A 26290-nucleotide genomic window follows, 5' to 3' on the forward strand; every position below is an offset into this window, starting at 1 on the left:
GTGATTTTTAAAGTTAATACGCATCCCCTTTACTCAGCTTTTAAAATGTTACCATTAGGGCGCAGGTTTAAAGTTTCTAGAGCCTGAAGAAATGCTTATAAAAAGTGCTTGAACCCAATAGCAGTATTAAATTGAATCACTGTTTACTGTGAATGGTGCAGTTGTTAAGAATGATCTGCAGTAATATGTAAGGGGCTAATTTGTTTTTAAGTTTTTAATTCCTGTTCCATTCTTGATTAATGTTGCAATTATCTGATTCTTGTATGTATGTTACCAGTGTTAAAGACAAATTTCCTTTCTGTGCCAAGCAGAAGGGACAATAAAGTTTAAACCAAACTAAACTAAATTTATTCAGTTCAGTTAAATTCATGTTTATTTCTAGTGTGTTTTTACAATGTAGATTGTGTTAAAGCAGCTTAATATTGAAGTTTAAGTAAATTGAAACTGTGTCAGTCCAGTTTTCAGAGTTGAAGTTCAGGTTAGTTTAATTCAGTATGGTTTAATTTTCATAGCTGAAACACTGAAGAGCAAATCCACAAGTCCCAAACCAAGCAAGCCAGTGGTGATAGTGACGGGGAACAGAACTTCACCAATTGAAGAAAAAATCTTGATAGAAACCAGACTCAGTTGGGCATGACCATTTCTCCTCTGGCTTAACTTCTTGTGCAGAGCTGGAGTCTAGGTGCCAGGGGCTAGAGAACACTGGACCTCCGTCGTGGAGAAGGTGCAGGTGTGAGTAAAGGCTGATTTATACTTCTGCGTCAAGCGCACGTGTATGCTACGGCGCAGCTTACGCGTGGACGCATAGCCCTCGCCTTGGCTGTCGTTGACGCTGATGTGCACCTCTCAAAAAAATGTAACTACACTACACAGCGCTCTAACACAGTGATTGGTTGGTAGCACTGGCGAGTGTGGGCGGAGGTGAAAGCAGTGCAAGTGTGGAATCTCCTAAAGGAGCTCCGGATGGAGTTGATGATGAGTTGTTTTGTGTTTACCTTATGATTAGAGTTGTTGCACGTCCGCCGATTCTAGCCTCAGAATGAGCAAGTTTGAGTCACTTGTACATTAAGGTAGCGTTCAGAAAAAACAAAACACCAGCGAAAAAACTCGACTCATAAACATAAACACCTACTGCCAGTTAGCATTTCGGGAGTGATATTGCAGAGCAGCACACGCAGAAGTATAAATGCACAGCTACGTGCATTGCATGCGCCGTGTGTCACGCTGATCACTTGACGCAGAAGTATAAACCAGGCTTAAGGCACCGGCGGGTGTTCAGGCTAACCCACGAGATCAATCTGGAGTCTGTCACTGGGTCTTTCAGGAATCAGTTTCATGCTCTTCACTCCTCCATGACCTGCACAGCATCTTCGCAGGATACGGCCTGGTCCACGGTTATGGAGACCTCTAGAAGAAAAGAAATTTCTTGCTCAATGCAGGGAGAGAAAAATGTCACTTTTAGAAAATGATGCTGTTGAAATCTAAATTAAAAGACACAAACTGATAAAGTGTGACTAAATAAATACTTAAAAGTGTTTTTTGGGTGTTATTTTTATCTTGAACTTCCCAAAACCACAACATTTCAGTTGAAAAAACAGTTTTGAGTAAAAAAAAAAGGGGTTTGTTCGTTTGGCTCTTTTGGCTCTTTTTGCTTTTCGGTCCAGAAATAATGAAATTACTTAAGTGTTAGGAGCGCACGTTTCTATCCCCCAAAGACTTGTATTTAAGATGTTTGAAGTTAATTAGAGCCTCCCTTAGGAGAGTTTCACATGTTCATCTGGGTTTGAGGCTGTCGCTCCAGAGCAGTTTGATTAAGACTTGGAGGTGAGGAAATCCTTGGCACTTTAATTGGGAGGGAGATGGGAGTGATGACGGTTGGTGAGATGGATCCGATAATTAGAAATCAAATTGGAACAATCAGAAAGATTGCCTTGGGGGAGTGGAATAGCGCTGGATGTTCTTGTTCCCTTTGTGCCATGCTGAGAAGGTGTGAACAGTTTTTAATTGACTCTAACACTTATGGAGGAGAACGAAAGTCCGATGTTAAACGCTTAGTAAAGTTTCAAACTGCCTAGATGCTTGCACATTTTTAAAATAGCCACTTGTGCCTTTGTTTCATAAGGCCAGGGGGCTCCAGAGGTGGCCTGTAGGTCAGAATCATAACAAAAGTAGATGTGCTTTTAATGTCATTTGAAATCAAAGTTGTGCATTTAATGTACACTAACTGACAAAAGTCTTGTCGCCTATCCAAGTTTTAGGAACAACAAATAATAACTTATAGTTGATCATTTGGTATCAGACGTGGCTTATATAAAAGGATTACACTTATTACAGTTTACACTTATATACTTAAATAAAAAATGATCATGCCTTGATTTTTAATTATAGAATTAGGACAGTAAGGTCTGACTTTGCTAAGACATAATAATGCACAGTATACAATTTAAAGTCATAGTGCAGTGGAAAAATAATTAATATTGTGTAGGACTCCCATGAGCTTGAATGATTACATCCATTCATCTCTGCAGCGATTCAAAAAACTTATCCATCAAGATTCTTTGGATCCATTTTCAATGCCTCCCTGTTTCACCTTTCCCCAGACTTGCTCAATAATGTTCATGTCTGATGATCTTGGAGCGACTTGGCCTTCTTTGCTAAAAGACTTTGATAAAGAGGCTAACATATTATGCTGCATTCACAGACATGCGGCGTGATACACGCGAATGAGGTGGCGCGAATGACGTGATTCACATGAATGAAGCAGCGTGATTGACCCTCTTCATAAGGCAAATTGCTTGAGTAATAATAATAATAATAATAATAAGAAGAAGAAGAAGAAGAAGAAGAAGAAGAAGAAGAGGAAGAAGACAACCTTTAAGAAGCAATCCTAAGCATAAAAAGATGCTGTAAAAAACATTTTGTTGGGTTAAAAATACCCCAACGTGTAACCCAACTATATGTTATTATAGCACCTTCTCAACTATGCACTGAAAACCCTAATAAGTTGACTGAACTAAATTAATAGAGTAAACTCGTTGCTTCAATTTAATTGAGTAATGAAGTCTCCCAAAACTTGCATATTTAAGTTTATTTAACTTGCTGGTTTTGTAGACTGTACTTAAATTGTTCAGTTCACCAAACTTAGCACTTTAGTAGATTATGCTTAAATTGTTCAGTTCACCAAACTTAGTACTAAGTTTGGTCAACTGTACAATTTAAGTATAATCTACAAAACCTGCAAGTTAAATAAATTCATATATGAATTTTTATGATTTATAAGCATGCATAACTCAGTAAACACTACAAAAATTGATTTGATTTAAAGATATCATCAATAATTATATTAATAATAATTAAACCTTTGTAAGCAATCCGAAGCATAAAAATAATTTTTATTTTCATAATTTTTTTTTTTCTGTTTTCATTTTTGAAAATTCTAGCTTTTTTAACTCTTCTGTTATCAATTATAAATGTAGCAGCACACTTGTAGATGTTTAAACAGCAGTAGGTGAACCCCGGTGTGAAATGATGTAACCAGGTTGTGACTGCTCTTTTTCTGTGAGTAACAGCTTATTTAGAGAGGCATCAGCTCTTTGTCTTTTCCTTTCGACTACAGCGACAGCCTCTGTCCCCACAGCTGCCTTTTTGCATTAATCTCCATCAGTTCACATTGAGCTCTGGATAAACACACGCTCATGTCTGTACGACACTGACTGACATGGCTGTCGGGTCACAGTTTTTACAAAGAACATCTGCTAGAGGAAATTCTGTGATAATCCTAATAGGAACATAATTGGTTTGATGTGACTTCATAAAGGAACTCCCTTTTATAAGATGGTTGTTTTCATCGCAAAGTCATGCAATTTTAAAGGTCACGTGGCTTAGTGAAGACTGGAACTGTTTAACAATGAATGAAGAGTCTGTGGGGTGGCATAGAGTTTTTATTATTATTCGAAGCATGAATTATTCATTTTGATTTTGATTTATGCCTGTTCTGTTTTGCAGCCCATGGCCCTACACAATTTTCCAACGGGGCTTTGATTTGGTGATGGGAGAGCAGCCATCGGATCGCATTTTTAGGTAAGAAAAAATGATTTATTTTCGCTAGAAACCTTTTGACCAAGCTCAAAATGAGGACAAATACTATTAATAATATGTGTAATATGACTATAATTAGTGTAATGAACAGATTATGCATAAAGCAAGTCATTTTGGTTACAAGCAATCACAAAAAAATATTTACAATGTGTAAACAAAATAGTACTTAGAAGTTAAATAACTTTTTTTTTCAGAGAAGTGTGACTAGTTGTTTCCTAAATATATTTTAAGTACATAATTTAATGTGTATTTATATAGAGCATTTATTGTGTATAGTCATACACCCAAAGTGCTTCACAATCATAAGGGGGGTCTTTCCACACCACCACCAGTGTACAGCATCCACTTGGATGATGCGACGGCAACCACAAGACAATGGCACCAGTGTGCTCACCACACTATTGGTGGAGTAGAGAGAGAGTGGTAGATGCAGTTCAGTGAATGGGGATTATTGGGATGCCCTGATGGGTGAGGGCCAATAGAGGAAATTTGGCCAGGACACTGGGGTTACACCCTTTGGGCCCTATCATACATCCGGCGCAATGCGGCACAAGGAGCAACACAATTGTTGTTTGCTAGTTTCATCTCAGCACAAGAGTCGTTTTGATGTTTTGCACCACGCTCTTCAAATAGTAAATTCATTCTTGCGCTGTAGCTGTTCTGTTTAACTGTTTTCTCTTTAGTGAGGTGTTCAGTTTTTCCACTTATAAACTCTGCCATGTAAAAAGCAAATGCGCTATGGCGAGGCGCAACTTTCTCTTAAAAGGGATGGGAGATGAGACTCTGATTGGTTTATTCTTAAAACACACCTATATCTCATTAAGAGAATAAGCTCAACCTTGTAAGACCATGAGCCACGGCGCAAAGTGGATTTTTACATCCTTAAAAAAGCACCTTAATGCGTTTGTGCCTTGCACTTTAGACTTTGTGCATGGATCTTCAAAATAGAGCCTTTACTCTTTACGAGAAATGTCATGGGATTTTTAATGACCACAGATAGTCAGAACCTTAATTAAACATCTCATCCAAAAGACAGCGCTCACTGACAGTATAGTGTCACCTTCACTTTACTTGGTTATTAGAACTCACACAGACTGCAGGTTGAGCACCCTCTGCTGGCCTCACTAACACCACTTCCAACAGCAACCTAGTGTTCCAACACTGGCTCATTCTGAAAACGAAGTCCCAAGGATGTTTCTGGAGACCGTGAATTATTTAGCCGGAGATAGACATGGCTGCATTTCATTTTTTTTTTAAGCGAACGATACGGGGCGGTATGACACCGTTCCTTTTGGCGCTTTTCTGCTGAGCGCTTACCTCCGTGTGTAGGGCTTTCCGCCTGCAACCAGTTTGTCTAGTTAGCTCGTCGCGTATGTCGGCAGACTTGAGACGCAGAGAGGAGTTGACCGTGATGATGACGACGACCGGCTTCGAGTCCGGGGGAAAAGCGGTTCCAGAAATCAGGTAAGCCAAAAACAGAATCCAAAAAATAAATGAATGAGTGAACAACATGGTGAGAATGTGGTAAAATCCGAGAGCGTGGTAAAAATCAGACGAGGGCTTTTCTTTTTCTGGACAGCTTTTGTAAACCGTCAGTTGGGTTTAGGGAAGTAAGCAGGTGGGCGGGTTAATCTGTAAAATTGGTTGGGTTTAAAGAAGTAGTAGGGTGGGTCAGTCGATTGGCCAGTCGCCCAGTCAATCATTCAGTCAATAAGTCAGTTGACTGCAGCCTCTGGTGGGTTTACGACTGAACAGCACTCACGAGAGACATTTGTGATGCGAAAAAGTGCACACAGCGGCCTCTCACGGATTCACAAAAATAAAAACTGCAAAAATAAATACCTTCCGGGTTAATTTTGTGGTATCCAGAAAAGTCCACGGGACTACGTTTTTAAAATGAGCCAGGGTTTTAGTTTTCCCATGTGGTCTCCCATCCAGATACTGACCAGGCTCAGTCACACTTCAGTAAGTAACCGGTCTTGGACTGCAGGGTGATATGGCTATTATAATTAGATAAGTGCAAGTGTTATTTAAATATAATAACAAGTTTTTAATATAATATATACAAGTCAATAATATAATAAGTCTGTTTCACGAATAATAAGAATAAACCAATAATACGAATTTAAAGTTATATTATATGTATTAATTTATTGTTTGTTTTAAATAAAGTACCTTTATGAATTATTAAATAAAAAACTGATGCACTTTTGAGTTCATTATTATTAATAATTGTATAGTTTACCCCCCAAAAAATAATATTTCCTCATCATTTACTCTAAATTCATAATAAACTATTATATACTATAATATATACTAATAACTATTATACTATCTATTAAACTGTCTAAATGCACAGTCATTAAATTGCAAACTCTACACAAAATGCCAATTGGTCCAGCCGGCACTCGAACCAGCGACCTTCTTGCTGTCAGGCTACAGTGCTAACCACTGAGCCACCGTGCTACCCAAAGGTCAATTATGGAGGATGAGTAAACGATGACAGGAATGTCATTTTTTGGGTGAACTATGCTTTTAAGTCTATGTTACTGTATATGTCCAGATACAGTACATGTTGGGGCTACTTTGCATATCAAGATATTTATTATGGTTGTTGTCGCTACTCTGTATAGTTTACTCTATTACTATGACTGAGCTTTTGAAAAAAACAAAAAAAAAAAAGGTGGCTGACAAGTATGTAATGGGTTTCTGTTGAGACAGAGTAGCTTGTGAAATGCAATACACTTATTTTGTCATTTTAGCTAAGCTGACATTTCTTTATTCAGCTTCAAAGAGCTCCTTTTACAGTTCAAATAAAAACTCCAAAATGGAAAACATGGTGTAATTACTTTTAATACGGGGCCACAGAATGCAGCTTCCCTTGAATAAGAATTGTATCCATGTACAAAGACAGGGATTTAGACAATGTTTACCTCAAGCTACAACTCGAAACTAATCAGTTCATTGCTTTATGCACTTGAGATGTTTCAATCTGTGAGGTGTATGCTTTGGAATATTTATCTATACTAATCCAATTGTAACAACATATGGTTGTCTTTAGTTGCCACGCTTAATCTTCATGGGCTGAATTATTCATAATTCTCATGCATGACATTCAGAAGTCCTTTGATTGTTTTTCGTTTTTACAAATCGCAAAGTATTTATTTACAAGTGGCATGAATCAATGTTCTTTCTCATTCCAAAACAAGACGCGAGGGCATCTTGTAATTAGAATCTGTGTTATTCTTCCTAAAAGGTGAAAAAATCTCATATCCCCTAGCTTTGGGGGCACCAAACAAATGCATTGCATTGGAACAATTAAATGTTTTATTTTCAAACAAACCTGAGATGGCTTGAATGAAAGATTTATTTTCAATTTCACAGAGCTTTTCCTCATGCATCATTGATTTGTGCCACGAATGAATAGGAAAGGCCGTAATCAATTCTGAATGCTTTTTGTATTCATTTACAGATTCAGCTTTCAATATCAGACTCAGAAATGATTTGACTGATTTTTTTGAAACTTTTAAAGTCGCATTATGAGGTACGAGAGCGAGAGATGGAGAGAAGATTGTTGTCATGGTGCAACTTACATTCAGTATTTTTTTTTTTAATTTAGAGTTTGTGAACACTTCAAATCGCTCTTTAATCTCATTTTCTTTCCAATCTGCAAACCATTCAGAGTTCGAAAATGTGAAACTTTCACACTCCAATCATGCAATACGCTGTCTGTAAACATCCAGTACAATGTTGGATATTTCCGCTTGTAACAGAACCACATTTTATGGCTTTATCTTTTCAGTTCTCTTCTGAGGTTGTGTCTTTGTTTGTCATTGAGCCAGTGTGCTGAGATAGTTTAAAAGGTACCCTGGCGCTTTTTGATAGATGTGTTTTTCCCTTTTAACTTCCACCTGCGAAGAAGGAGTTTTATCCCGGCTTCAGTGTTTTGTTCAATAATCCATTTACAAGTCATTTTCCTTCAAACCTCAATTGAAGTCGTTTCACACTTGCAGGCGACAATATTCAAATCTGTCAAGCTTCATGCTATGTCCCTTTTTTTCCTGAATCGGTATATTACAAAATGCTGTGGTGAGTTTTTAGCAAATCTGTGGCATGCAAACATACTTTTTGAGCTTGAATTTTTAAAGCAGGTCTACTTTTATCATTGATAATAACATGTACACATTCTAATAATTCATCACAGAAGTTAATTATGTTTTATAATAAACAATTTCAATTATTATATTCATTCAGCATATGTTTTACACAGCAGATGCCCTTCCAGCTGCAACCCAATACTGGGAAACATACATATACACTCATTTACACACACTACAGCCAGCCAATTTAATCTATTCAGTTCATAATGAAATAATGAAACCGGAGCACCTGGAGAAAACCCATGCCAACATGGGGAGAACATGCTTAACTCCCCACAGAAAAGCCAACTGACCAAGTCGATACTCGAACCAATGACCTTCTTGTTGTGAGGCCACAGTGCTACCCACTGAGCCACCGTGTCGCCTAATTAGCAAATATAAAAGAGTATTTTTAAATGTGTGGTCACTGCTGTTTATGTTGTTGACATTAATTAGATGTTTATTTGCTCTATTACAGGCTAAATAACTCAAGCAATGTAAAATAAAGACAATTGCCACGTGTTAACCAATGCAATCTAAATGTTACATAAACGTAGTATTTTTTTGTCAAAAACAGAATGGTTGACTTTAGCTTTGTGAAGTTTTGATGCATAACAGACACGTAAAAAGGAATTAGTTACACTATTTAAATATAAGTGAGTTTCCCATTGCCTTAAAACGTGATTAGTTGTCTGTATGTATTTTTGAAGTGTGTTAATCCAATGTAACTGGAACAATAAGGTTGACTTTAATTTGAAATTTCATAATAACTTTTTACTGTGTAGCAGTCTTAAACTAAATGAGTAGCTGGGCTGAATAAACATGCATATTTAATCTCTGCCAGTAGGTGGTACAGTACTTATGAAAAAGCAGAAATATAGCATTTCCTAGCAGAGCTTTCTTAGGACAGATTCTTCTCAGAGATTTATTCTATATCCCACCCTCTAAATCCCCGCTTCAATGTATATATTTGGAATTTATTTCCAATATGTTGCACATCCTAAATGGTAAGCTTGCTCTGTCTGCTACAAATTTTTTTCTGCTGGTGCATTTGTTCTTCATCTTGAGCATATATTGCTTCTTTCTGACAGACTTTGCTGTATTTCTACACAAAATGTATTTTGTAAGTTGATTGCAGTGTAGTTTGTGTATGCCCAAAATAGAAACCAGCCAAATTAATACGAAAAAAAAGCCTGATTAAATGTTTGGAGTAAAGATCAAGCTTAAAATAATAATATTATTATTAATGTTAATAATTATTTTAGTCATTCATTCATTCATTCATTCATTCATTCATTCATTCATTCATTCATTCATTCATTCATTCATTCATTCATTCATTCATTCATTTTATTTATTTCTTTATTATTATTGTTATTATTATTCAATCATTCATTCATTCATTTTCTTTTTGACTTAGTCCCTTTATTAATCTGGCGTCACCACAACGGAATGAACCGACAAGTTATCCAGCACATGTTTTATGCACCGGATGCCATTCCAGCTGCAACACATAACTGGTACCATCCATACTTATTCACACACATACACTACGGACAATTTAGCTCACCCAATTCACCTATACCACGTCTTTAGACTTGTGGGGGAAACCGGAGCACTTGGAGTAAACAGAAGGATAACATGCAAACTCCACACAAAAATGCCAAATGACCCAGCCAAGGCTGGAATCAGTGAGCTTCTTGCTGTAAGGCGGACATGCTAACCATTACGTCACCTTATTATTATTATTATTATTATTATTATTATTATTATTACCATTTATATATATATTTTGGCCTGAACTTTACCACGAAAGTGTTGAACAGTTCTGTTTACCATCACAGCACCAAGGAGAAACGCTGTGTGCATGTGAAATGCTTTAGGTTTAATTGAATTGAATGCAAATGGTAGCCGGTGATGGATGATATATTGACAGAAAAGAGTTGGTGGTTGCAGTTGATGAGATACGTGCAGCACCAATGTTTGATGAGATTCATGTGAAGATATCCAGAACAAGCTTGATGCATGTTGCACCATATTGTGGTCAGAATATATACGTAATTGCATTCGCATTTTCTAGATGTTGCTGAAACTATTCAGTCTCCAATCTACATTTTTGATGAAAGTGACAGTCCTCTAATTATCGGTGAATTAATAGAAAAATGAATACAGCTGCTTGTCTGTCCTTTACATTTGCATTTGAGATACTTAACACATGTAAAAGAAGTGTTAATGGTTATGGCCTCACGTGTAAAACATGCAGAGAAGTCATTTTAATGTGAAGAAGTTGCAATTTTCCCTAAAAAGAAACTCATTTAAATAGTGCATAGAGATCTTTTCCTCCCATCAGGCAGCAGTGTTATTTTATTTAAAGCAATTTAAAAATGATTGAAGAACAGATGCTATTGAAAAGTCACACCAATTTGAACGCGAGCAAGAGCGCTTGACATATTTGAATGATTAAAACAAATGATGGTTAGTTAAAAATGCTATTTTTAATGCTAAAAATAAGACAGGGTGCAGCAACAGGTTAATAACTGTAATCAGGAAAAGTAATTTATTACTGCATTAAACGGCAGCAGATGGAGAGGTGCATTCATAGTGCACAGGAGGAGGGTAATCTTAGGATTATATTTGATTTTTGCTTTTTATAAGCAATTGGTCAGAGTTAGTTTTGTTCACAGTATGTGATTCTTGTTTAATTCATTTCTGACAGGCAGTATTGAATTCATTAAAAGTGACACAAAAACATTTATAATCTCAATCAAAAATGTGTTGTGCAGTAACACTTTAGAATAATGGTCCATTAGTTAATGTTAGTTAATGTTTTTATTAACATTAGCTAAGTATGAATAATCTTATAGAATTCCTATTTATTGCAGAACTTTTTGTTTTTTAGTCATAGCTCAACATTTACTAATAATACAATTATTAAAATACAATAATAATACATTATTAAAATTTGTCAAAATTAAGTTATTGACATATTAAATGACAACTTATTTTAATTTTTGGGATTTTTAATAAGAAAAAATAATAAGAATTTTGAGTATTTTATACTAATGTTTGTGGATTGTGTGTAAAAAATTAAGCAACACACCCTTAAATTGATGACCAGGACAAACTATTGTAATTTTTTGCAAATAATCATCTGACTGAAGACTATGCCTGTCAACATTGGGATGTGAAAATATCCCAAAATTACTAAATATATTAATCTAGAGCTGTTTTATAGTAAATAGTGGATACGGTCAATGTTGTTGTTGTTGTTGTTGTTATTATTATTATTATTATTATTATTATTATTATTATTATTATTATTATTATTATTATTATTATTATTATTGTTATTATTATTATTATTATTATTATTATTATTATTATTATTATTATTATTATTGTTGTTGTTGTTGTTGTTATTGTTATTATTATTATTATTATTATTATTATTATTATTATTATTATTATTATTATTATTATTATCATTATTGTTGTTGTTGTTGTTGTTGTTGTTGTTGTTGTTGTTGTTGTCGTTATTTACAAAGGATGTAATAAATAGTATGCATTAGAAAAACCTGCAAATAAATTACAAAACAGTTTAGCCTATTAAAATTAATAGCTGTTATAAAAAATTGCATCAATTTATCAAATCTCGTTAATATTTTCTCTAAAATTTAAACATTCTGATTAAAGAACAGCGAATCGCTTTTCAAAATGCACAGATCTATGTCCAATTTCGCTCCACTTCAAACCATGTGTACCGAATTCATTTAGCAAATAGCATGTATTTATCACTGTGGAGCACGTCTGACAGTCACACACTGCTACATAACTAACTGTTTTGAGGATTGCATTGGAGTGACAACAGCACCTGTAATGGAAAGGCGAGGAATCCTGATATTTTTATATATAAATTGTTTTGATGCCTAAATAAAATAAAAGCACAGAAAAGATTCACATTTAAGGGCAAGAGGCATCCCCTGGTGGTTCAGTGGAATGGGTTGCGTATAGGGAGGGTTGCTTCTTTGATGTTTATTGCCACCCTTCATAGAAAGATTAACAATACGGGAGAAATATGGGAAAATAGCTTTATGGAATGATATTGGATATAATTGTAAAATACGAGAGAATCCCAGAGGGTTGACTGGGATGCTGAAGTCTAGTAAAGCTGAAAATTGATCACAATAAGAAATGTCAAAACATTAAATTCTAAAACTGTTATTTAAAAACCAATTTGTATATGAATACTCCAGTTTCCCAGCAGTGGGGGTTTACGAGTGGGACTCAGGGACTAAGCAAAAGGAAGTGAGGAACAATAATTTATCTTTTTACTGTGTAACTGTGTTAAACGTGGCTTTGGTGAGCACAAATAATCTCATAGTCAGTGTGCATAAACAACAACCTCAGCATATAAATAAAATCGACAAACACTAAAACAGTATTCCTATAAGAGTAGCTGCATAATTTATTTATGTGGCAATATGTGCAGGGAACTTGCAAACCCTTAGTGACTTAGCAACATTGTTTATTATGAAACCGTTTGCCTCATTTAGCCTAGTTTGGACAACAGTTGACTACATGTTGTCAGTTCAACAAGCATTTTTATGTAGATTCAAAGTGATTCACAATTCTAAGTAGACTACGTGTGACTCAGAATCTCATTTCAGTTGGTAAGCTCTAATTTCCCTTTTACTTTGTTGGTCTAAATCACCTCATGCATAATACTAGAAAATGAAAAGAGTTTGAGTAATGTAATCAGACAGTATTTTTGCTGGCATTATGCGTCTTATGCAAATAGAATCACTGAGTTGGTTGTTTAGCTCGTGTACACACAACCTTCCTGAGGCACACGAGTGGAATAAAAAGATTCATTTTTACAAGAGAAAGCAAATCAATGAAGGAATGAATCAGCAAGGCGAATGAATCAATGAATCATTCATGCACATCCTAGTTATTCTGAATGTGTGTCTTCAGAGAACTAAAAAATAACAAAACCGAACATATTCAAACTCATGTCTCTTTCCATTCCACGCAGTTAGCGTCGGACAGAACTCCATATATTGATTGTGTGTTAAGACACTAAGTCAAAACCTTAAGACTTCAAAAGGGAATTGAAGTGAAGAAAAGCAGAGCTGTCTTGTAGATATGCCAGTTTTCAATTACTCCTACAAACTCTTTGGACCTTGTGTTCTGGGCATAATTTCTTCAATGCTCGGTTGCTTTGTTTTTGTAGTCCTCTATGGAAATCCACCCACAAGTTGATCTTATCTGCCTGGACGTCTCCCGGCATTGAAACCAGGGGGTTGGGGAGTTTTTCAAGGTCAGATAAGCAATCTGGTAATGACTCAAGTTTAAAAATGTGTTGCTGTTTTGCAGCAAGGGTCACATTTGAAATGCTGTTGTATTTGATTTAGCAGGGGGGAAAGTAGGAGTTTGGAAGCTATTTTTCTTTTTAATATAAGAATGCAATCTGTTTGAACCTTCATATCAGTAAGAAAATGTAGCATTTGTTAAACCCCGGCTCAACTGTGCAGAGGCGGATGCAATAAACCAAATGAATAAACGTCTGTGTACATACATACATGTGGGAGTCTCTCATGAGGATATACAGTATGGATTTCTTTTCTCATCAAATAATTTATCAGCACTGGACAATATATATTATTCAACTGTAAAAATCGTCATTTTGACCTTGGACATCACAGTTTTAAGACTTAACCTTCAATTTAACCCTCGGGGATCCTCAAGAGAAACAGTAGCCTTACATTCTTAAAGCAAAGCAAAACAAAACAGACAAAAAATACATAAATATACTTAATTAAGCCATTTTTGGTCTCACAATGTAAGTACAAGCTGAAATATGTGCAATATTTTCAATAATGTAGGTAGATGTGGAGATTCTGTAATTATTTAAACTAAAAACACATATTTTCACTTTGAAGTTTTCATTTTTCACTATAATATTAGGTTAAGCAGCTTCAAAGATAAAAGATACATTTTCTTTCTTAAAAAAATAAAAACAAATACATAGTAATAAAAATAATAATAATAAAAATACATATAATAATAATAATAATAATAATAATAATAATAATAATAATAATAGCAATTATTATACGAAATGATTGTTAATTTTAGCAGATATCCACAAGTGGTGCCAGTGATTACACATAAGTTAGCATTTGAGATTGTGCTTCATTATGTAAGTACATGGGTGTATATTTGAATAACACGCTTGATTGGTCTGAAAAACAATTCAGGTGAACAAGATGGGTCAGAGTCTCACTCATTTATTAAGACTACTGATGTCCTTTGTTGTGTGTCAGACGCTTTTGAAGACTTTCAATGATTTTGTGGTGTCATTTATGATCCTGCATGCTGTATATGCTGAGGAATGGAACTGTTGGAGAAGGAGAAAAACTATTTAAATAATCTTATAAAAAGGGCACAGTGCAAAAAAAAAAACAAAAAAAAACAAAACAATATAATATATTTTTTTAATATTATGTATTTTAAAAATACAACATATTAACGTTTTAATGTAAATAAAAGCCAATGTGGGTGTCTTAAGGAGCAAAAATACAGCAAATGGGCTCTTATATTGCTGTTGTGTCATCACTTTGCAAGTCTTATCTGCCCTGCCACTCATTTGGGATGCTGTTCATGAATTATCCCCCATGACAAACTAATTGAATAGCCCTCGTGTAGTAGTTATTGCTTTGACACATGCAACTCCGACACTCCCTATGCTTTCCTGTCTATACTCTCTGCTGTTATATTAATTGAAGGTGAAAAAAACTAAAATGTTGAGTACACAAGAAAAAACTTAAGAAAACAAGGATTATTATTGTTTTTTTATTTATTTATTTTTTTATTGCAGTGCAGGTTCTGTTGTGGGGTGTGTACAACCCACTATAGAAGATATAGCACATGGTCGAATGATGGAAAAATTTGTCAGTATGATAAACCATGATTGTCATTATCTTTTTGATACAGTCCAAGCATGTGCAAGCTCTTTTAGCTCAAGATTAATTCAGCCCCAGTGTTACGGAGGACAACAGGAAGTCATACTAGGTGAATTATGCTGAATTGTAGTAGCATTATTGCTATCGAAATGGAAAAGTGTCTACTCGTTGTTTGAAAGTATGTCCAGGGTGAATGTAATTTTATTAATATTATTATATTTTATAATAGTATTATTGTAATATTTTATTATAATAATTATTAATATATTTTTATTTATGTAGTTAGGTTTATTTATTTTATAGTATAAAGATGTCTGCTGTGACATAAATGTCCCTTTAGCATTAATAAGTAATATTTAACAAACATTCTTTTTTTTCTTCTTCTTCTTCTTCTTCTTCTTCTTCTTCTTCTTCTTCTTCTTCTTCTTATTATTATTATTATTATTATTATTATTATTATTAGTATTAGTATTAGTATTGTTGTTGTTATTATTAATACTACTACTACTACTAATAATAATAATAATAACAACAACAACAACAACAATAATAATAATAATAATAATAATAATAATAATTTGTTAGTTCGTTCAACCAGTGTTATCCAAATGCCCGTTTTCTTTTTTCACGGTGTAACAGTGGCAGCTGAATGATGCAAAAGACGTATTTTTTTAGTAACAGGGACAGCTTTCTAAAATGTTCACTTTCTTTTTGTGTTTCAGATTTACATACACTCTTGGAGAAGGCATGTGGCTGCCACTTAGCAAAAGCTTCGTCATTCCTCCGGCTGAGCTGGCCATCAACCCCTCTGCCAAGTGTAAGACAGATATGACTGTCATGGAGGACGCAGTGGATGTCAGGTAGGAGATGACATTTTCACTCATGAGCTTATTTCACAGAAGAATAGCGGAACAAAGTGACATATTGAAACGCATTTATAGAGTGGCTAAAAATTCCACAGGCAAATAAAATACGCTAGGGCATGTTTAAAAATAGTTTAGACCCATCATTCTGTCCTTAGCCTTCCTAATGTGTAATTATTCATCCTTCGGTAAGCTGTGTCTTAAAAAATATGACCTACTATAACAACTGTTGCCAACCACTCTGAGAAGTATATTTTTTGGATCCATCAACGCTCATTAATTTAAATGAACGTGAATAGCATCAGTTGTTCCAACCTACTTTTAAAAATGTAAATACATTAAAGGGCCCTATTATGTTTTTTTTGGATATATTCCTTCTGTTCCTGTCCCTTTACCTGTTGTGTACAATATAGCTATTTGTGATTGTAAAAGGTCTACAAAGAATCAATTCTGAACTGCCTGAAATGAGTCCTCAGTAATTGCTGCATTACATCTTGAACAATCTTATGTACAGTAATGTTGATAAAAAATAGCATAATGCTGGTCCACGTTGATCCATCCTTAAACACTGTAATTGTAGCTGAGGTCTATTGACTTTGGCTCATGCTATAAACATGTTGAGAAGACTCTATTGTCTGCACTGTGAAGTCCACTTTCGAGTATGCCAACAAGTAGACACTTATAAAGGTTGAGGATTATAATTGAACCAATAAGGCAAACCTGATGGCATTGCTACTGTTAATATTAATGTGTAAGCTTCTGGGAAATTAGGAAATAATGAGAAAGCTTTCGGAGCTGAAATGCAGATATGGTAATGTTTGTGGTAATGGTGTGTTTTGATTCTGAAATGCATTATAAGTGGTGAATCAATTACAACGCTGGGGCATTTGACCAATCAAAGGAAAGGAGGGTATCACTTTAGTTTAAGTACCAATTCACACTTTTAGCTAATAGCTTATTAACTACCAACTTTTAAGATATAGGCTGTTTATTAGTATGTTTAAAGTACATATTCTTCATGATCTTATTTTAAATCTTAATCTTAAGCCCGATTGCTATACCTTAATAACAATTAATAAACAGCAAATTAGAAGTTTATTGTGCTGAAATGAATAATTATTGGCTTGTTAATAGTGATCATTTTATCTGAAAATGAAGTGTAGACCTAAAGTAGACTCTTGCTAATTAGAGATTTAAAGATACCTAGAAATTGTAAAAAAAAAAAAAAGAAGAAGAAGAAGAAGAAGAAAATGCTACAATTTATATTGTATAAAATAAAGTTTGTTGACCTTGGATGAATTTTAAATTGTTTAAGAGATTTCCAACGTACATGACAATTGATTTAAATATTGATTCATATTTTAATAGTGAGTGAAATGTTAATATATTAGATACAGTAAATGTGCATTTGAAACATTAGGAACAGTTTTGGTAAATCAGGGAACTGTGCAATTTAATAATGTATTTAATAAAACCAGCATTGTACCATTTATTTTACATTTTTACAACTTTGAGTTCATTTTAAAACCGCATCATTCATGAGAAATCTATTAGAGAGAAGAACAGTAACTAAGAATTTCAGAGCTTAGAAAAAAAGATCACTTCATCCATGGACACTATTGATCAGATGAATCACTTTCATCAAGCTGAATATGATTCCTTTATGCCATTTTTATCTCCAAGGAATCTAGCAAATAAAATTATGTTAACACTTTAGTTTAAGTAGCAATTCACATCATTTACTGCTGGCTTATTATCTGCCTATTATTAAGAAATTAAATGCTTATTAGCATTTATAAGATGTGATCTTATATATTGCATCCTAATCAGGTATGCTCAATACCTAGGCACAATTACTAGCATACTACCTATTAATAAGCAACTAATTAGCAGTGTATTGAATAAAAATAGTGGTTTGTTAATGATTTGAAGCTAAAACAAAGAATTATTGCGTCAGGGAAGTAAAACAATAACATGAGTCTGGTCTAAGACAGCAGATAATTCTATAAAATATTTTTTGTATTCTGTAGAATTCTCAGTAATATTCATGCAGTGATCTTAGCTTATCACTCCAGTTGTGTCTTTACGTTGTTTTCCAGTTACATTTAGAATTGAGTTCTGTTATTTGTTCAGAATATTAATTATACATTATTAATAATACGTATTGTAAATATTATTTTTATTATTTTTATTTTATTTCTTTAGAATTTATATAAAGAAATTGTTATATACATTTAAACTAAATAATGATTGAAAATAAATGCCCCACATTGTAAAAAAAAAAGAAAAAAAGAAATGTAAAACAAATTAAATTTTAAGGAAATTTCTGTAATTTAATGTCTGTTAATTTACGGTAAATTGACTGTAATTTAAGGGACATTATTTAAAAATTTTTGTTTTCTTTTTCTGACAGCTGGGATGACAGAAAAAAAAACTTAAAATAATGGCCCTTAAATTACAGTCAATTTACCATAAAATAACAGACATTAAATTACAGAAATTTCCTTAAACTTAAATTTCCGCTATTTTGGTAATTTATAGTCCGTTTTTTACGGTAAATTTCTGTAAGTTAATGGCCATTATTTTAAGGTAAACGTAAACATGAATTTATACATTAAACATTAACAATTGAACATTAAAATAAACAGTAAACATTTAAACATTTGAAAATTCAATTCTTTTACATTTAACGTAAATTAACAGAATTTTTTTTTTTTTTTTACAGTGCAGTAGAGCTTTATGTCTAGCAATTCCCCTGCCAAACTGATATATGAATGAGGGTTTTGTCCGCCAGTATATGTTGCCTACAGTGCAATCTGGATTTTCTCTGGTTGAATTAAACTTTACAAAACATGGCTGACCTCAAGATGTCACAAGTATATTTAGGTTGACTGGATAATTACAGTAAATTACAGCAACATGCCTGTTCAGTGACTGTGCTTGAATACTTTTCAGTGGCCTCTGTGATTTTGATGTCTTAAAAATCATCATGTGGATAGAGTTTTAAGAGTAAACTTTGTGAGTTAATTAAGCCTCTCAACATATTTGTCAAGACCCAGATGTGTCAGTTATGGCTTCCTAAAATATACATTTAGAAATCAACTCCTTTTCTGCTTCAAATTTAATTGCATGGTATATTGATTTACTTTAGCCGCCATAATTGACTTTCTGTTTAATGACACTTTTTGTGATTTTCCAATTATCAGGATAATTTACAGATCTGCTCATCTTTATTGAACTGCAACAGGTTTTCTACCAATTGAGTTTTTTTTTTCATCCTCAAAATTGATGTTGCTTGACATTATCCAGACCTTGCAGGGGCTTTGAATGCGTTGCCAAAGGGCACATGCTGATTTGATTAATTTGTTTTTAACCCAAAATTGATTAATCTTGTGATTAGTCTCACACTAAATTAGCATGGTAGCTGGTGCTTAAAGGAAGTTTTAAATATTTTAGTTCTCATGGCTTTAAAGGCAGTAAAATGGAAAAGTTACTTTTGAAAATTCAATTATAGATATGGTTTTGTTCATGTGAAATAATAAAAAATGAAATAGCTTATAAGAAGTGCTAGAGTTATCTTCAGAAAAAGGATATATTTCACATATATTTCAAAAGCCGTATTGTTAAAGAAAGCTAGATCTATGTGTAGTAGTTTCCTCTCCTTTCTCTGCTGAATGGTTCTTTTGATTGTTATAGTTCAGCATTAAATTACATGTCAATATATGTTCATGTTGTATGTGGATGTCTTATTTGGCTATATACATAAATACACACTGTATATAGCAGAAGGTTACATTTTCTCCCCTCTTTCTGGATTTGGATTCATTTGAAAGGTCCACTAAGTGTGTCCTAGTGATGTCCTGCTGAGCGGCGAGCTTCACAGGGTCCCTCATATTGATTTTGGCAGGCCATGTGGTCCCTTGGCCCCTGGCTTGATAAGTATTGCCATAATTCCAAGTTTGTTGAAAGCATTGAAATATTTCAACACTTTTACCATGATATGCTAAACATTTGTTACAGAGATAATGCGCTGCACAATCTTTAGTAATGCTTCGTTATGCTAATTTAGGTTTCTAATTTTGTCTTCTGTAATAATCTTCCTTTCTGATATACACTCACTGGCCACTTTATTAGGTACACCGTACTAGTACTGGGTTGGACCCCTTTTGACTTCAGAACTGCCAACTGGTCCGTATTGACATGATAACAAGAAGTTGGACAATAACAAAGTGGCCAGTGTGTGTATAGTAAATTGTGATATACCCAAATACAGAAGTTATGTCACTGTTTATTTGTTCCAAACATGTATTAAATTGCAAGGACATATTGTATATGATCATGTATTTATTTTTTCCACATAAAAAGTCAGATAAGAACAACTGAAAAACAAATCAATTGTTGTATTTTGTGCACAAAGTCTACAGCTTTGGGCTGACATGAAAGTAAGTACAATAAATGATAGTTTTAATTTCTGCTCCATTCAAAGCACTAACCTATTGAGTTAAGCAGTGTGTAAAAACTAACCCTGTTAAAGACAAAGTACTGCAATACATGCCTAATAAAAACTGCATTTGCAACCTCCAACAAAGTTAATAGGAGTAATTAAACAATTTGGCTCATTGATTGAAATTTAGTCTAGAATTTATTGACTTGGCATAACCTGAATGTGAAAGGCTGAGAGAAATAATACATTTAAGCATCATTACTCGCTCTGATCATCTTTGACCACTGTTAAAGCTGTAATTATTCTTTAGAAAATTAAATGTTAGGATAATCACATATGTTATGATATTTTATATCTGTAGACTGCAATTCCTAGTAATGGACGCAGTCAGCTTGTTTGGAAAATGACCATAGCTGTTGATTATCGACATCACACTGTAAATGGTTGTACATTTGAGGCAAAGCAAACACTATTCACTATGGTAGTGCAAGTGAACCAGTGCGCAGATCCTGCTCCCAGCAGAATAGTCTGATCCCAAGAAAAGCAATCTTAAAACGCCGAAGAACAAATCAGGTTAGAGAAAATGCACTGTAGATTCTGTATTGGTGTCTGTAAAGGAGATGCTTAGATCAGGTTTCTTCAACGGGAGGTCTATGACCACAGGGGGTCTGCAGAAGAACCGCAGGGGACCCTGCAAATACTGTTTGATCTTTTTGGGGGAAAAATAAAAACATGTCTGAAACAAAAATGTTCATTCCTGAAAATGTATTTATTAAGTACATAAAAAATTTAATTTAATGTAACATTGCTAACTTACACCAATATCAGTAAGCTGGCAGAATATTAATTTGTATAACGGTGGCATTTTTTCTAATGATTGATTGATTGATTCAATTCACGTTTTTTTTTTTCTATTGTGCTTTTACAATGTAAATTGTGTCGAAGCAGCTTCACACAGCACTTGCAGTAAATTGAAACGGTCAGTCCAGTTGTCAGAGTTGAAATTCAGTTTAGTTCAATTCAGTGTGGTTTCAATTTCACTGCTGAAAGTCTAAACACTGAAGAGCAAATTCATCAATGCACAGCTTCACAAGTCCCAAACCAAGCAAGCAAGTGGCGACAGCGGTGAGAAACAAACTTCACCAATTGACAAAAGTGAAGGAAAAAAAATATTGATGGCAGGGGAGCTAATAATTCAGGGGGGCTTCAACTGTATTTAAACCACTTTAGTTTAAGTTCCAATTTTCACTGTTCCCAAAAAAAATTATGTGATCAATTAGTCCTGACAGCATGATTTTAGGTGATTTTAGCTTATTAAACTATAAGTTAATCATGCTCTAACTTAAGTTTTATAAGCTACGCAAGCTGTTTTAAGTCAGTTTAACATAATAAATGTTCAATGGGTTCAGACGGTTAAGTTGATTCAACTTGAAAAAAAATAAGCCTTATTATCTGCCTATTTTTGAAATACCAAATTTTTTTGTGATTGATTTATTAGTACTTATTAGTACAGTCTGCTTATTCTGCATCCCTAAAACCTGACTATTACCTTAATAACTAATAATATTTGAATAATCAGCAAATTAGGAGTTTATTGGGGCAAAAGTAGTTAACGTATGTGTTAATAGGGAAAATTGCATCTTAAAATAAAGTGTGATATATAATAAAAAAAATGTATTACATATTTACACCAGTAGTGGCAATTAGTGAGCGTGAATAGGAGTGAGCTAACAGCTAATTAATCATTTAGTCAACCACTTTATTCTCGCACAAAGTTTAATTCAGAAATTAAGCAAATTACTATCTTAATGATTGACTCGTTAATCCATTTATTGAATGATTTGATAATAATAGGCACAAATGAGTCGTTAAAACATTAATTTTTCTTACCTAAAAAACTTAACTATGAAATGATCAAACTAATCCTGACTAACATTTTAACAACTTTTAATGATTTAATAATCAGCTAAATTAAGAGTTTATTAGGACAAAAGTCAAAGTTAAGGGATTTGTTATAGGAAGAATTGCATCTTAAAACAAAGTGTGATCATGTATTATTATTTCTCAAAGTGTGACCATTACATTTATTTATTTATTGCATATTTACACCAGTAGGTGGCAAATGGTGACTGTAATTAGGAGTGAGCTAATAGCTAATAAATCATTAAGTCTATTACTTCATTCAAACATAATGATTAATTCAGGAATTAAGCAGATTATTATCTTAATGATTGACTCATTGATTCATTCTTTGAAATGATTTAATAATAAGCACAAATGAGTCGTTAAAATGTTCAATTTTCTAACTTAAAACTTAGCTAACAAAAAGACTTAGTTTCAACTATAAATAACTAACACAAACTACAATAATAACTTTAATATCCACGTGTTTATTGAACTAATGTATAAAGCAGTCATGCTGACCTTACAAAAACATCACAGAAACATTTCTTTCTTTCTTTCTTTCTTTCTTTCTTTCTTTCTTTCTTTCTTTCTTTCTTTCTTTCTTTCTTTCTTTCTTTCTTTCTTTCTTTCTTTCTTTCTTTCTTTCTTTCTTTCTTTATTTATTTATTTATTTAATGATGATGATGATGATAATAATAATAAAAATAATAATAACATTATTATTATTATTATTATTATTATAAATTATGTGCTATGTCTCTAGTTCCACTAAAAGCTTTAGAACGAACTGCAACAGAGATAATGACTGATTAACGACTTAGCTTTTGATTAAAAGTATTATGTATCACATTTGTTACAGAGTGAATCTTCTATTACTTGGACGGCCTTCTTTATTATAGGCTTAAGTGAAGGTTTCTTTTTAATTACTTCTTGCCGCTGTTGAATAGAACAGGCTGCACTTTTCCAGTGTCTAGTCTGAAAATGCTTGCTTTGTATTTGGAGTTAAGCTACTAATTAGAGTTTCCACAGACTTTCTGTTCTAAGCCCTGCCAATTGAGATGCTTTGTTCACAGAGGTAGATTTGTCTCAATTTGTTCAAAGTGCCCTCATTACCGTGCAACGGGAGTCATTATATATTCTGCCTTATTACGATAACATCTTCCCCTAACGACCATACCATCACGGCTTTAAAAGGTCTGCTCTCTCTGGTGCTCCTTGTATTTAGCTAAGATTGGTGGGAGTGGGAACCTGAGGTGGGAACTGCAGTGGCTGTTATTAAGTAAGGTGGGCATTCGCTGAGGATCTCCAGTGATTATGGTTAACTCTGATGCTCTTAAATGAAAAAGTGAGCATTGGCTACATTATACTGTATCATAGAGATAATTATTTAAAAAAAAAAAGACAAACGGTAAGGAATACATTTACTCTTTTTTTAGCATGTTATTTATTGTTATTTCTTTGTTTATTATTATTATTAGTTTAAATTGAAGCCGAGTTTGTGTTGTGAATCTAAGGAATTGTAAGATGACTTCACCACAAAATGGAAATGCGTTTATTAGTTATTACACCTCGAGTCATTCCAAATGCATAAGACTTTTATCTTCAGAACAGAAATGATGTCATTTTACAGTATTTTTTTATTAGATAATAATAATAATAATGAATAATAGGCATCACGGTGGCACAGTGGGTAGCACAATCGCCTCACAGCAAGAAGGTCGCTGGTTCGAACCCCAACTGGATCAGTTGCCATTTTTGTGTGGAGTTTGCATGTTCTTCCCGTGCTCACGTGGGTTTCCTCTGGGTGCTCTGGTTTCCCCACAGTCCAAAGACATCAGGTACAGATTAATTAAATAAACCAAATTGGCCGTACTGTATGAGTGTGTGTTTTAATGTAAGAGTGGGTGTTTACTGGGGTTGGATTGCGGATGGTGGTGACGTGACGCAGTGGTGCAGTAGGTAGTTCTGTCGCCGTGATGAAGTGGCGCAGTAAGTTCTGTCGCCTCACAGCAAGAAGGTCGCTGGTCAAGCCTCAGCTGGGTCAGTTGGCGTTTCTGTGTGGAGTTTGCATGTTCTCCGGTTTCTCCCACAGTCAAAAGACATGCGGTACAGGTGAATTGGGTAAGCTACAGTATATTGTTCGTAGTGTATGAGTGTGTATGGATGCTTCCTAGAGATGGGTTGTAGCTGGAAGGGCATCTGCTGCGTAAAACATTTTGACAAGTTGGCGGTTCATTCCGCTGTGGCGACCCCTGATTAATAAAGGGACTAAGTCGAAAAGAAAATGAATAATTTCATTTCATTTTATTTCATTTTTTATATTAAATATGACCTTAAAGTGTTACCTTTAAAATATTGATTGAATTATTGTTTAAAATGTTAGCTATATTCAGCAAAATAATAAACTAATACAATAAACCTGTTAAGTTGAAAAGAAAATGAATGAATAAATGAAAATTATTATTATTATTAATAATATTAATAATAATAATAAAATCTGCATGAATTAAGTGATATATTCCATAAGACCGTATAATTTAAAGTTATTCTATTATGTACAAACTAGTATTTTTAGATTTGTATTAAGGCTGCCTTATTTGATTCATATGTTTATTTGTCACATGTTTAATGGTCTCACTAAGCAAAAAATGCCTTTGTTTTACAAGAGTGAGCTTATTCTACTGCAAGAAAAACTTAATAAATTTACACCTATCTGTTTATCACATTCAAGTGAAAAAAGTAGCACTAAACAGCGCTCTGAAGTCAAATGTGTTGATATATCAGATAAAAAATTGAGCTACTGAAAGATTCCCACCACTAGTAAACATTGTGTGTTGATCATTATTAATATTTAAATAAAAGTCTAAATCAAATCTTTATTTCATAAAGCAGACTTGACTTTTCAAAAGACTTGAATTAAATACTTGCACATATTAAATGCAATTTGCATAATTTCCAAACACTGACAAATCATGTTTCAAGTTGGCTTTGTTGAAGGAAACATTGGCCACTTCATTTAAAAAAAAAGGAAAAACAAAACTTGGAATGTGAAGGCAGTATTTCTGTCTTGAAGCTGAAATCACAGTAGCGGAACTATGAATCCATTTATCACAGCACTCCACTTCTCCGGCAGCCCGGTGATTTCACACTCTTAAAATATATTAGACAATAAAAGGTCACTGGTTTGCACCTTCATCATGACCACTGCCCATTCATATTTCATAGTAATGATAAATATTTGGATGTTTCAAGTTCTCCTGAAAGGGAAAAAAAAAATCATCACCCAATGCAATTTTCCAGCCACACAACCGAAACCAAGGTCACAGCGATGGAGTTCATCTGTTCACTGTTTAGCCATCAGTGCTGTTGTTTACGCTCGCTGCTCTGTAAAGCTTTTCCCTTTAGCTGGATTTATGATGGTGGAGAAAAAAAAACAAAGAATAATCATTTTCTACTCTGCATTACTTACCTCTTTGATATCCAGGTGTTGACCTGGGAATGTCAGTTTCTGTGTATTTGAGGACTTCAATATCAATCAGAATATTATATGCTTTTTTTTTTGTTTGGCTATAGATGCCAGTAATTGTTTGCAGTATCACTGACGTGGCTTTTTCTATGTTCATCAGGGAGGAACTGATGATTTCCTCATCATTTGACAGTCTGGAGGTGCTGCTGGACTCATTTGGCCCTGTGAGAGACTGTTCAAAAGACAACGGAGGTTGCAGCCGAAATTTCCGCTGTATTTCTGATCGCAAGCTTGACTCCACTGGCTGTGTGGTAAGTTGTCTTTACCTGCTTTTGACTAATGTTTTAGGTCCATAATTCAAAAAGACATTTTAAAGATTATATATTGGAATTGATCATTTCATAAATGTA

The 26290-nt window shown here is 33.9% G+C and overlaps 1 protein-coding gene across 7 annotated transcripts in view; it reads left to right on the plus strand.

Annotated features, from left to right (window-relative positions):
- The window catches only part of astn1 (astrotactin 1), a 414746-nt gene that overhangs the window by 171808 nt on the left and 216648 nt on the right, over nucleotides 1-26290 (plus strand). For all 7 annotated transcript variants that reach the window (XM_087241082.1, XM_087241083.1, XM_087241084.1 and 4 more), the window contains 3 exons: nucleotides 4006-4080; nucleotides 15925-16062; nucleotides 26041-26191. In XM_087241082.1, the coding sequence (XP_087097208.1) occupies nucleotides 4006-4080; nucleotides 15925-16062; nucleotides 26041-26191 (364 nt within the window). The remainder of the gene's footprint in view (nucleotides 1-4005; nucleotides 4081-15924; nucleotides 16063-26040; nucleotides 26192-26290) is intronic.

Source organism: Danio rerio, chromosome 2, assembly GCF_052040795.2.
Source record: "Danio rerio strain M-AB ecotype USA chromosome 2, GRCz13ab, whole genome shotgun sequence".
In the NCBI taxonomy this organism is placed as follows: Eukaryota; Metazoa; Chordata; class Actinopteri; order Cypriniformes; family Danionidae; genus Danio; species Danio rerio.